This window comes from Lonchura striata, chromosome 3 (genome assembly GCF_046129695.1).
Source record: "Lonchura striata isolate bLonStr1 chromosome 3, bLonStr1.mat, whole genome shotgun sequence".
Classification (NCBI taxonomy): domain Eukaryota; kingdom Metazoa; phylum Chordata; class Aves; order Passeriformes; family Estrildidae; genus Lonchura; species Lonchura striata.
In genome coordinates, this window is record NC_134605.1 from 50,727,267 (window position 1) to 50,740,175 (window position 12,909).

A 12,909-nucleotide genomic window follows, 5' to 3' on the forward strand; every position below is an offset into this window, starting at 1 on the left:
TATCAGTATTTCATATAGACTTCCTGCTGCACAGAACAACTTGATTTACTGTTACTTACTGTAGCTTTTGTTTTCCTCCTGTTGGCTGGCTATGTTTTCTCCTTTCATGTCATTAAGTCAATGAGTTGGGCAACTTATCTCAAGAGATCCTTTTCAAACTTTTAATATCCCCTGTTTATTTTTAGTGTTGCTAGATTAAATGGTTCTGTAACTATTTGTTCAGAGGGGATTTCAGGGATACTAATTACATTATAACAGGTGGGAATTCCCATGGGATTTTTTCCAAATGTCATTTTTGTTTCATGTTTCTTTATAAAAATAAAAAGTATTTCCTATTGAACATTGATCTGTAGCTGTGGAGAATAATAAAAAACCTGCAGTTTATGTGATTGCCAGCTTCTACACAACATTTAGTGGAAAACTCAAATTTTCTTTTTGGTATGATTTGAGAGACTGCAATGCAGCAGAACATTATGCTACAGAAAGCTCTATTATATCGTATGAATAGACAGACACATTGTCAAGAGGTTTTTTTACCCATTTAGATGTATATGGAAAGCACTTCAAATAACTAAGCAGAACCAGCTAAGGAAGCAATAAAAATGAATAATAGTGCAGTATAGTAAACACAAAATGGGCTAATTATAGTCTGAAATCAAATACTGTAGTTGGATTTCCAAATTCTTAGTGTGCAGCTGTTCATTCTGGCTCTGGAAGAGAACAGGAATTGCAGGCTGCAGCAGAAGGAAGCTTGTTGTGCAGAGGATCCAATACTGTATCTTTTGTGATCCCAACTGGAAATGACATTGTAAAGATAATGCAATATGGTTTCAGCCAGATTTGTTGGCGTTTATTTGTTGACCTCCTCAGCTTTTTCTCTTTAGCTCTCCTCTTTGTTCTATTTGCCTTAGTTCTTGTCTCCTACAATATTTTGTGAATATATATGATAGGTCATCTTCTTGAGTAATTATCAGTGTGGGTAACCCTTTCATTTTGTTGCAGACTCTAAAGTGCATTTTCAATTAATTTTCAAACTTAAAGCATTTCGTAGTCTTTTTCCTTGGAGACTTGTTATTTATTAAGATCTTTAACTTAGGTTAACCTTCTGGTTTTCTGGTTTTAAGTTCAAGCCTACATCTAGGATGAAGCTTGGGACATTGAATTCAGAGAAGTTGTGGTTATATTCAAATCAGTCACTGTGTTTATTAAGTGCCTTTGCCACAAGTGGCACCACTTCTTATCAGACAAGTGGGGATCTAGGTAGTGCTTGAAGCAACACTATGGCTCCCAAATCTCAATGATCAGCAAATACACATCTCTCTTCTCAACAATAAATGATGATCTCATAGCCTATCAAGCATGAGAGTGAAATTCTGGCTTAATTCTTCAGGAAACTTCCTATATAATTCATTCCTCAGCACTAGATGCTAGGAAAATGTCTATAACAAATTTCTGTGTCTGCAAGCATAAGAAGGTTGTTCAGATTTGGTAATGAAATGTTTAGATACTACAGTGAAAGGATCCTTATACTCTATAAAGGGAAGAAACATTGCAGGGTCTGCACATGTGTCTGTCCTTCCTTAATTTAATTTTCAGTTACAGTCTTTTGTTACATTCAAAACCAATTTAATTGTTGTATAATTTTGAAGCATTGTAAGTCAGACTATGAACTGATATTAAATCCACAATATGCATTAAGTTCCCTGTGTTTTTGTAAAAATGACTTTTGTGAAGGACCTAAATAGATTTTGTTTGCTTTGTAGGTGGTGGATTGTGCTTGGGACGAACTAGTCAAGATCTATACTCCATCGTGTCTGGCAGTTCCTGTTTAGAAGAGAAGATTATCTGACATGCCAGGAACCTTTCTCTCTTCCCCACAACCAGACTTGTGCTAAAGTGTCAACAGTGTCACTAACCTCAGTGTCTCTTTATAAGTAGAACTGCTTGAATGGAGTGTTGTGCACTTGAACATGTGGAAACTTCAGGGCTTGGTTTACTGTACAGGTAGTACTTGAGCTAGCAAAATGTTCCACAGCTACTCAGAGGCTGAAGAGTGGCCATAGCAGATATCAGTGGTGTCTTCAGAGCTGAATGACCAACACAAGTTTGTGATCTGTCTGGCTAATGATGAGAGGAGAGGTCTCAATCTTCTTGTTCTTTATAAAGATTAAAAGTAACTGGCAGTGTATTTTGAGATGTCACTGTAGAAAAGAAAAAAAAAAGGAAAGGAAAAGAAAAGAAAAGAAAATAAAGGCTTTTTACTGTAAAGTACTGTAATGTCAACTGAAGTTTGTATCACCCAGATGCATTTATGATTTGCTGTGAGTCATGTTGCATTATGTTCTTTTGCAATATGATGCATTTACTCTTAATCGACAGTTAAATGTCATATTTTATAGCTAGCTGATTTGTTTGACCTTTCTGATTGCTGCTTCACAAAGATGGTAAAGATTATTTTCATATATTTTTCTTTTAGATCTCTTTGAGCAAAACAGTTGATGAAGTTATGTAGAAAGTTACTCTGATAATAGAGAAAATTGTTATGAAGAAATTAAATACATACAAAACTAATTGGATCACAATCCTCAAGATTTAGAGATTGGACGACCATTTCTTCTATTACACTTGTCTTCTATTTTCACTTAGAAAGTTCTTCCAAGAAATAGAAGTGGAATGTGGCCATAAATCCAGTGTTTCTGGACCTGTGACAGCCTACCAAAGTGAGAACTGATGTCCAGTCCAGCTGACCTATATACATGCAGATTAATTGCATGATACAAGCATAGCGAATCCAGCCTGGCCAAACTATTGCAGTCACTACAATATGCACAACATGTTCTAGGTATGTTGAATACTTTGCTTTCCCAGTTTGACCCCTCAGCCCACATGCTGGTACTTCCATCTAAGTTTTCTGTGGCAAGTAGAGATGTTCAGATGTTACATTTCTCCAAACACCTCTGAATAGTATTTTAGGATCAAACTGTGATAGTACTGCAGCACTCATTGGTATGTGTTAGCCTTCTCTCCTTGTTTCCTGCTAGTCATTTTTTTTTCCCCTCTTAAAACTGTCTCCTTTCTGCTGTTAGCCCACCTCAGCTACCACTACAATCAAAAGACTCTTTGCAGGTTGGATCTTTGCAGATCTCTGGTCAAGTTTTCATAGTGTGCTGTTAATAAATGCTCTATCCTGGGTTGCAGCACTCACAGATCAACCAATAGCAGACACTGCCAGATCTGCTGGGTGCTTTGAAGAAATGAAGGAAAGAATTCAGCTGAGCTAAGACCTGCAAATTGCAAGGAAAGAATGCTTGTTCTATCTTGGACAAAGAGCTAGGGAGCTAACAGGTAGCCACAGAGAGACATGCATATATTGATGGGATATATAGGCTGGGCAGAAAAAAACTTTCTTCTACAACATGATAATTTGGATCCAAATTGGATTTTGTATTTTTTTTGGCCAAATGCAAACTGCCTCCAGACTGGCATCTTTTTGAGTTGAATTAATAACAAAAAATAGATTTTATCTTTTTTTATGACAGTGTGCTGTACCAAATCTGAACCGTTTACTGCACTTTAATTCTGTGTGCTGAGGAATAATGCAGAATAAAACTGTGCTGCATGCAGCTTTCAGCAGTACCACGGGCCATAAAATCTAATTTTAGGCATTAAAATTGATTATTTCAACTTCAATAGTTCCTTCACTCTTCTGTTTTATCTCTCTTTTCTGCTTTGATTACAAGTTGCTTGTCTGAGTGGAACATTTTGGTGGCAGGTGTGTATTTTATATGCATGTTTCTGGGGGGACAGAGAGAGTGGGTTATTCCAAAATGCTGTCATAGCCTATCAATTGGAAGGGAAAATTTAGAAAACCTAGCGCAAGGGGAAAAATTAGGAATTCTGAACATGCACACTCAGCACATGGATTAAATCTTTCCTCAGCTGCCTTCTCTCCCTTCATGTCCTGGTTAACTTCAATGCTGAGGGTTACTCTATCTGGATTTATTTCTCTTGAAATATGAGGACATCCAGAAGATGCACATAATAAATAAAAACTGTGGCCTTTTATTTTGCTGTGTGATCTTTAAATGGTGAGAACGTGCTGTAATATTTCTGCACTGTAACAGAAAAAAACAATTTGGCAATAGTTGTTGCTGATTTTTAATTCTCAGGGAATATTTGCTATAGTTGTTTTGAAGAATACTTCTTATTTTATGACCAAAATACTATCTTCCAATCTTTTTTTTTTTTCATTTACTGAAACAGTTAACAACAACAGTCTAAAACATGTAATGTCTTCTGCTTTCAAACTTGCTCCTGTGAAAGATTTTGTTTTATTTAACTCTGGGTTTCTCTTTGGTTCAAGAAACATACTGATTAATCAAGTTCTAAAGGTGTGGAGTTGTTCTATAATACTATTAAATTAATTGCGCACAGTATCTTTGGCTATACTCTTGTGTTCACTTCCCCAATCAAGAAATGTTGTTCAAAAAGTAAATACCATGCTGAGAGTGTCTTCTAAGAAGAGTATCATAATCATGGTTTGTTTCTTGTATGAATACTGGGTGATGGTCACATTTTTCTGGGTGATGGTCTCTACCCTGTACTGGTAGAGACCATACTTTATGCAACTTTATGCAATTGATCAGGCTGTGTGCCCCATCAGATCTTCATTTTCATAAAGGAAAGCAATTTTAAATTATTCTTTGTGTCTGTTTGTGCAGAGTGTGTGTCAGTGATTAAGCGATCTCTTTCTTCTAGCCAAGTACAGTTCTGGCCTCAAATTTTGCTGCATAAGCAGGCTGTACTGTGCCTTTCAATAGCACTGATCAGCTGTGCTCAGGGTCATGGAATGGGGAATGGATAAAACTTGACACAGTTCTTATCTGATAGACCTGATGGTTGCATTAGACTTTAATTAAGGCAAATTTTCCATTAAACATTTTATAGAGGTCTTTACCATTTTCATCCAAGAAGCCATTATAAAAAATCTATGCCCTTAGGAAGACACCAATTTACTGCATTTTTTTGTTTTCCTCTCACCTGTGTCATTGTTGCTTTATTTAACTCCTCCCCAGTGAATCTCCCCAATAGGAGAACACTGTGTAACTGTGGAGTGGTGGGAGATTAGTACTGAACCTGGCCTCAATCCATATTGAGAAAAGCGTGGCTTGGTAAGGGACAACAGCTTCTTCTCCACCTCCCTTTCCTGTCTATAGACAATATTAGAATTAGGTGTACCATGAGAGATGTTGCAAGAGAAGCTGCCTTTATAGCACAGGTGAGTTCCAAAAGATAGGATTTGGTGTTCGAACACTTGACTTTCCAAACTGAGTATTGCTGCAGCCTCTCTTTAAGTTCTCCATTTATTTATTAGTTCTGGGCCCCACAATTTAAAGAGGATGTGAAGGTCCTTGAATGCATCCAGCAGTGTACCCCAAAGCTGGTGAAAGGGCTGGCAGGCACGTCCTCCTAGGAGAGTCTGAAGGCTTTGGGCTTGTCTAGTTTGGAGCAAAGGAGACTGAGAGGAAACATCATCACTTTCAGATGCTTCCCAAGGAGGGCAGAGGAAAGGGGCCTGATCTCTTCCCCTTGGGATTGAAGTGATGTGTAGGAATGGTTCAAAGAGGCATCAGGGGAGGTTTAGACTGGACATTGGGAAGCATTTCTTTACTAAGCAGGCATTCAAACACAAACAGGGTTCCTAGAGAGGTGGTTAATGTCCCAAGCTTATCAGTGTTTAAGAGGTATTTGGAGAATGCCCTTAACAACAAGATTTAATGTCTGGTCAGGCACATGGACTAGGATGATTATTCTACAGTCCTTACAAGTGAAATAGTCTTAAAATTTTTGGTACTGATACATTTGTTTTTCTGTTTCAGTCAAGGAAATATTTAGCCCCTAAAGTAGTTTTTCAGCGTGATACTCTTCAATGTCAGAGATTCACTTCTCTAATGATAATTTCACTGGTGAGGTGACAAAATTGTTTCTGCCAGAGGATACACTCAGGTTTAGGCCAAATGACTACAGTATTTCCAGAAAGCAGGGTCTGATTTTTTTCCATCTGCACTTACCTGGCAGAATGAGTTGTTTTTCTCTCATTTGCAAACACTGTCAAGGTGATCCACACTTTTTTTTTAATTGTGTTGCATGTGGGCTTGGGGTGAGTCCAAATAGAGGCTGATGTAAATGTATTGGCACATTTCTCCAGTGGGTTCTGAAACTAGGCTTGGTCTCCAGTACCTATGGTTTCTTTTCCTGCACTACCAGTTTTCATCTTCAGACACTCATTCTTAATGCCTACCTAGTTTCATTTTATTAACTTTGCCCTGTCAGCTTTACCCTGCCTGTCCTGATGAGAGAAATCGATATTATAAGGCAGCTCTGAATAAAAGTATAGTTTTTCCTTCCCTTGTGTTGCCTGATGCTGCAGGAGAGTGGTAGAGGGGAGTTCTCTGGCTGCCCGAGAGAACTGCTTTTGCTTTGCCTTTTCCTAAGAGTCGATACGGTCTATTGCCATCTCCTGTTAAAACTCTCGTCTGGAAAGTCGAGAGAAGCGATCAGCTTATTTAGGATTTACCAGGTTTTAAAACACCACTTTCAAAAGCTGTGTGGCAACCAGTCTTTGGTGACTTCTCAAGACAATTCCCTCTGTTAGAACCCTGGTTCTTCCTGCTTTTCTTAGCAGCAGTCTCCGTCTCTTTGCCGTTCGCAGCCCGAGAAGGCGCTCCCTCGGATAAGCCGAGGAAGCAGGAGAGCAGTGGGAGAAATGCTGCCGGCAGGCTCGACAGATGCTTTTTCCCGGGAAGCCGTATACTTCTGGGGAGTAGGAAAAGCGGTACTCCCTGCTTGGGAACGCGCGGGCCTGCACTTATCTCCCCGCTCCGGGAGACGGCTCTTCCACATTATTTTCGGGCCGGTAGCATTCGGCTGCGGAGCTGCGGGCGCCCCGCGGGTTTTCTCCGCGCGGAAAGCACCTCGGTGCGCTCCCGCTGCCCGTCCTCCTGCACCCGAGCGGGGTCGGGAGGGCTTGCGGACAGCGGCGGGGCTTCCCATCCCCGCTGAGCCGGGCGTGCTCCGGGGGACACCGCGGGACGAACCTGGAAACACGGGGGGCGGGGGCGGCCGGATGGGGGACACCGACAGCGGCGACGCAGACACACTGGGGATGGCGTGGGGACACACTGAGGGCGGGGAGGGGACGCGGATAGGAGGGGAGACACGCTGGGGGCGGCGCGGGGGGGACACGTCGGGGGCGGTGGCCGCCCTGCCGGGAACGCGTCCTGCCTCCTCCCGCCCCCTGCCTCCGCTCGTCCCCGTCCCCCCGCGCCGCCGCCGCGGCGGGTGGCCGGGCGGGCGGCAGAGCCGGGGGCCGGGCGGCGGGGCCGTGCGCGGGCAGGATGCTCCGGTGGCGGGGCCGGGCGCGGGGCGTCGCGGTGGCGGTGGCGCACGGGCTGTGCTCGGGCTCGCTGAACATCCTGCTGAAGTTCCTGCTGGCCCGCTACCACTTCGCCTTCCTAACGCTGCTGCAGTGCCTCAGCAGCGCGGCGGCGGCGCTGGGGCTGGAGGCGCTGCGGCGGCGGGGGCTGGCGGCGCTGCCGCCCTTCGGGCCCCGCCTGGCGCGCCCCTTCGCCGCCGTGGCCGCCCTGGCCACCCTGCAGTCCACCCTCACCCTCTGGTCGCTGCGCGGCCTCAGCCTCCCCATGTATGTCGTCTTCAAGCGCTGCCTGCCCCTCGTCACCCTGGTCACCGGCGCCCTGGTGCTCCGCGACGGCATGCCCTCGCCCGGCGTCCTGGTCGCCGTCCTCATCACCACCTGCGGCGCCGCGCTGGCCGGTGAGCGCGACCACGACCCACCGAGGGGACGGGCCGGGACGGGATGGGACGGGATGGGACAGGACGGGATGAGACAGGACGGGACGGGCGGCGGCAGAGGTAGCCGCTCCCTCCGGGCTCCGGGCTCGGGACTGGGAGGGCAGCATCAGCTCGATGAGAAAGACGCGAGGATACGGGGGACGTGCACTTCTGGGAGACAGCTGCGGCCCCGCGGAGGCAGATGCAGGCGCACGGGCGGGCAGGTGCAGCCTCGCAGGGGTGGATGCAGTCCCGCTCTGACTGGTACATTCTTGCAGGGCTCGGTTAAACCTTTTGGAGATAGGTGCATCCTGATGGGGGTCGGTGTGAACCTGTGGGAGTAGCTGCAACCTTATTGCAACCCTTCTAAGGAGGGTACAACCTTATGGAGGGAAGTGTAGTCTTCTGGCGGGTGGGTGAATCTACAGGGGTAGATGTGATGTTCTGGGAGCAGCTGCAAGCCCATGAGACAGCTGCAGCCCTTCTGGGGCAAGTGTCATCTTATAAGGGCAGTTGCAAGCTTAGGGGTCAGCTACAGCCCTCTGGGGCCAGGAGAACTCATGTTACTTTCCAGTCGAGGTATAGGTGGGGTGGGAGGCAAAGCTGGCACTTTGTGGCCCGACAGCACTCCTGGGCTAGGGGCTGCTTCAGACAGCAGAGCACATGCAGAGGGTGTAATTTAACCTGCAGAGAGACTGACAGGGGTCTCGGGAGGGAGGCTGCTGCTTCAGGGATCCCACAGGGCTCCATGGCTAGAGCGTGCAGAATGGCCTGTGGGTTGGAGGGCAGGCAGCCCAGCCAGCCAGAGCTGCTGGGCTCTGTTTCCTGCTGTGTCTCTTGCTCTGTGCTGGCACGAGGATGCTCAGGGTTGCTGTGTGTGTGTGTGTGTATGTGTGTGTGTGGTTTCAGCTACAAATCTTCCATCGTGTCTTCACAAAAGGGAGAAGGCAATCTGATTTTGGATGTGGGATTTAGAGGAGGTATGAAAAACAGTCAATATGTTTGCAGCTTTAAAAAATGTATAAGAGATTTGTTGGAAGTCAAGACTTGGGACAAGCATGACAAATCCTAGGGGTTATGGAAAGTGCAATGATGCCTATTTCCTAAATATCCCTCTAGTCCATGTCTCCCATGCTTATTTCTCTCTGTGACTCTCATGACAGGAGCTGGTGACCTGACCGGGGATGCTATGGGCTATGTGACAGGTGTGCTGGCCGTGCTGATACACGCTGCCTACCTGGTGCTCATTCAGAAAACCAGTGTAGATAGTGAATATGGACCCCTGACAGCTCAGTATGCCATTGCTGTTTCAGCCACCCCCTTCCTCATCATCTGCTCCTTCGCCAGCATGGATTCCATCAATGTCTGGTCCTTCCCAGGATGGAAGGATCCTGCAATGGTATGCATCTTTATTGCTTGTGTCCTGATTAGCTGTGCCATGAACTTTACCACCCTTCACTGCACTTACATTAACTCGGCTGTGACCACCAGCTTTGTAGGGGTGGTGAAGAGCATAGCCACCATCACGGTAGGCATGGTGGCATTCAATGATGTGGAGCCCACAAAGTTATTTATAGCCGGTGTTGTGGTCAACACCTTGGGGTCTATCATTTATTGCGTGGCCAAGTACATTGAGACCAGGCGGCAGAGCAACTATGAGGACCTGGAGAAAGAAGCTAGAGAAGAGGAGGGAAAAAGGCAGTCTGGAGACCAAGCTCTGTTTGCCATGGAGACAATATCCCAGGTGAAGGGGGCTGAGGAAGCAGCAGTGGAAGGATCATCCACAGGGCAGAGACAGAGTGGAGAGGAAGAGAAGGACACCACTGAGAAATCAGCCAAGGCACTTGTGGTTCAGGGAAAATCCACGATCACACAAGAAGTGAACAGAAGCTCATTGAAAGAAGCCTATCTTGGAGTATGGAGGTTGGTGAGGGGTGCTAATTATATAAAGAAGGATTATTTGATAGAAAATGAAGAGCTACCAAACCCTTAAAAAGCAGATTTGGAAGCTTATTGTTTGAGGACAGACACCTGGTTTTCTGTACAGGGGGAAGGCAGAGCATACATTTCCACATCAATACTTAGAAATCCAAGTCATTCAGGATGATTTTACCTCATTGTCAAAAAGCAAAAGGTCATAGTTTGCTCATGCTCTGGGCTTGCTTTCAGCTGCTTTCAGTATGTCACTTTATACCCACCTCAGCTAAGGTACTGACACTGCTGCAGACACAGAGAGCTGGGTAAGGGGTGCTTGCCCAGCAGCTGGGAATGTGAGGGATATCGGTGCCATTGAGATACGTGGCAGTACCAGTGACACAACAGTGGCTTATACCTTAGATTGTGTCTGGAGCCTGGTGATTTGGAGGCTCTGTCAGTGTGTTTCTGTATCTGTATCCATCCAATTATAGGTACTCTACATAACTAATTCCTACAATATAAACTCATATTAACTGTACTTTTTTGTGCTCCTCTGTGTCAATACAATTGCAACAGAGCTAGAGGTTGTACCACTTCAGTTATATTGGTGTAAAATCACTCTCTTATCTCATGAATTGAAGCCTTCCAGGCCAAGCCTTGGACGTGGTTAACATTGGGTGCTTTGTGTCTTCAGTAGAAATCCTTTAGTCTTGTGGTGATATACATGAAAGCATCTGAGCTTCTGAGAAGCTTTGACTGGCAAAAGAAGGATGTTTATCTATGAGCTTTAACTATACGTAGCATTTGGAATATTAGCTTGACTCAAATAAAAGAGTTTGGAAATGTTGGTATGTATTGATTGGATTTGGGAGGGCTATAAAAATTTAGGGAGAAAGTTTGTGCCTTGTGTTATCCCTCCTTGTACCCTAAAATTGGATGAATCAGAGCCTGGACTGGAACCTAGGTGTTCTCTCCATTCATTCTCTCATAAGCTGAGGCTGAGAGGAGACCTGGGGACACCAACTCTGAAGTTCCCAGGGGTGCTTTTGCAGGACAGTTGTGCTACATCCTGGCCACGTGCTGGTACGTGGCTTTGTGCATATCCGCCCTCGCTGTCCCTGTGCTCTGCTGTCCAGTGGAACAAAGTGCAGGCAGGCAGCAGGAGCTGCCCGGTGCTCCGGCAGATCCCCTGGCCGAGTGCTTGGGGAGTGGGATGCTCTGTGTATTCGGCACGGGGACATCCATGGCTTTGGCAGAAGCAGCTCCTCAGTGCCCAGACCATCCCTGTCCCCATGGGCTGCAAGGGGCAGAGCTGCCTTTCCCCTTGGAAACTCATGTGCTCATGTGGGAAGTGGGAAGCAGGTGCTCCAGCGAGGCCTCTGCTGAACATACTAGTATTTTGTCCCACATCTGTTTAACTGAAAAGACTGTGGAAACAGATGTTTGAGTGGTTTTTCACCTGAAGATATCCATTTGGTAGGTGGGAGTACTTGGGTGAAACCTTTTCTCACCCCGAAAGTGTGCTGCAGCCATTTGAGTCCAGCTTGACAACAGACCGAAACAAGGTATTACCATTTTCTTAAAAAGTGAACCAAGTTTGTTGTTGTTGTTTTTAATATTGTTATTGTTGTTATTAATAATTATTTATTATTATCTATTAAGCCACTGAACTGAAAATCAATTATTCCCTAATTAACCAGTGCCTAGCCCAGCGCTCCCTCCAGCTGAGCAGGCAGCATTAGCCTCACAGCGGGTTCAGTCTGAAGTGAGCAATTTGCCCAGCAGGGAATATTTGCAAAACTGCTCTCTGGGGGAGCTTTAGGTTCTTGTCAATAAATGCAGGCAGAAACATCAGGTACTGTGGCAGTGTGTTTTCAGAATGACTGCAGAAGTTGGCTGACCTGGCATCACCCATGAATTTTGACAGAGACGGCTAAAAGGACATTTATGCTAAAAGCCTGTAGCTGCTGAGCTGGGGGACAGGGCACGGAGCCCTGTACATTACACGTTATGTATAGCTTGTGTTTAAGAGGTACTGGCTGTACGCCAAAACACGTTTACCTTCTGTTCGAGCTCCATATGGGATCTTTTCAATAAAAGTACTATTTATTGTTTCTAGGCTAATATAATAGGGCTTTTGTTAGTTTTTGAAATGCATCCTAGACTAAAGAAGTTTGTGCCTACGACTTATAGTTGCTGTATTACTGAACTCATTGCAATATTGAGCTGCATTGTAATCATACAGATGGTTGGAGAGAAACCCACAATTCTGATCTGTCCTCACTGTGTTTTCTGTCCACAAAAAATGTGGATCTTCTAACCACCTGGGTGCCAGTCTTAGATCCTGTAGTGCACACACTGTGTTTGACACGTGCTCTAGGAAGCTCTCCCACTGGACTCTTGTTTCAGGACTTTTTCCTGGGGGGAGGTTAAATGTTCTGCCACTTACTGTTGTTAAATTGTAGAAATCTGTGGAAATTCAAACAGTTTTGACTATTTAAAAAGCTGCTGTTACAATGTTGTACATTTGCATGTATAGTTGAAATGTGATTATATTGTATTCTGTTTTTACCTGTAAATTCCCTAAATTAAAATGGGAATTTGGCAAACGCAATCCAGTTTTTCAGTAGCAGACACTGTCGCACAACGAAATAAAAATACTGCCTCGTGCTGAGGTATTTTAAGAGCATCAGTGGAAGATAGTAGAATGAGATGTGGGAATAAAATGCACTGCTTTCCAAAAGCCTTCTGCTTTTCTTATTGTTGCTGCTCGAGGGTGCTCATTTTTGCTTCATTTATAGTTTTTCTTGTGCCTTTATATCATCCAAGTTTCCTCAACGTGTGACCACACACTATAAATACTGTCATGGACAGAGGGATTAAGGACAGACAAAGGAACACAGGATTCTGAAGTGCTGGGACCTCGGTACAGCTCAAAATTCCTGTGATTCTCAGTGGTGATTTTTTTGGTCATATATTTAAGATGATTAAATGTCACTGGTGTAGCTGTTATAACCCTAGAATTAATAAAATAAGATGATGTTCATTATTAATAGTTCCATTATAACATGACAACATTATTAAAGGATAAAATATTAATTTAATTTTACAATGTTAAGTATTTGTATTATCCTCTATGTT

At 44.6% G+C, this 12,909-nt stretch overlaps 2 protein-coding genes across 2 annotated transcripts in view; both read left to right on the top strand.

Moving 5' to 3' along the window:
- The window catches only part of PEX7 (peroxisomal biogenesis factor 7), a 39,702-nt gene extending 35,265 nt beyond the window's left edge, over positions 1–4,437 (top strand). Inside the window, exon 10 of the mRNA XM_021553076.3 lies at positions 1,764–4,437. Coding sequence (XP_021408751.1) covers positions 1,764–1,832 — 69 coding nt within the window. The 3' untranslated portion in view covers positions 1,833–4,437. The remainder of the gene's footprint in view (positions 1–1,763) is intronic.
- A 2,960-nt stretch (positions 4,438–7,397) lies between these two features.
- Positions 7,398–12,511, top strand: SLC35D3 (solute carrier family 35 member D3). Its single transcript, XM_021553112.1, has 2 exons — positions 7,398–7,833; positions 9,015–12,511. The coding sequence occupies exons 1-2, from the start codon at positions 7,398–7,400 to the stop codon at positions 9,842–9,844; spliced, it is 1,266 nt and encodes a 421-aa protein (XP_021408787.1). The 3' UTR covers positions 9,845–12,511.
- Positions 12,512–12,909: the final 398 nt, after the last annotated feature.

Coding starts and splice junctions, on each gene's coding strand:
- SLC35D3 (XM_021553112.1), top strand. CDS start 7,398: ATGCTCCGGTGGCGGGGCCGGGCGCGGGGCGTCGCGGTGGCGGTGGCG. Junction 7,834..9,014: donor CTGCGGCGCCGCGCTGGCCG/GTGAGCGCGACC, acceptor CTCTCATGACAG/GAGCTGGTGACCTGACCGGG.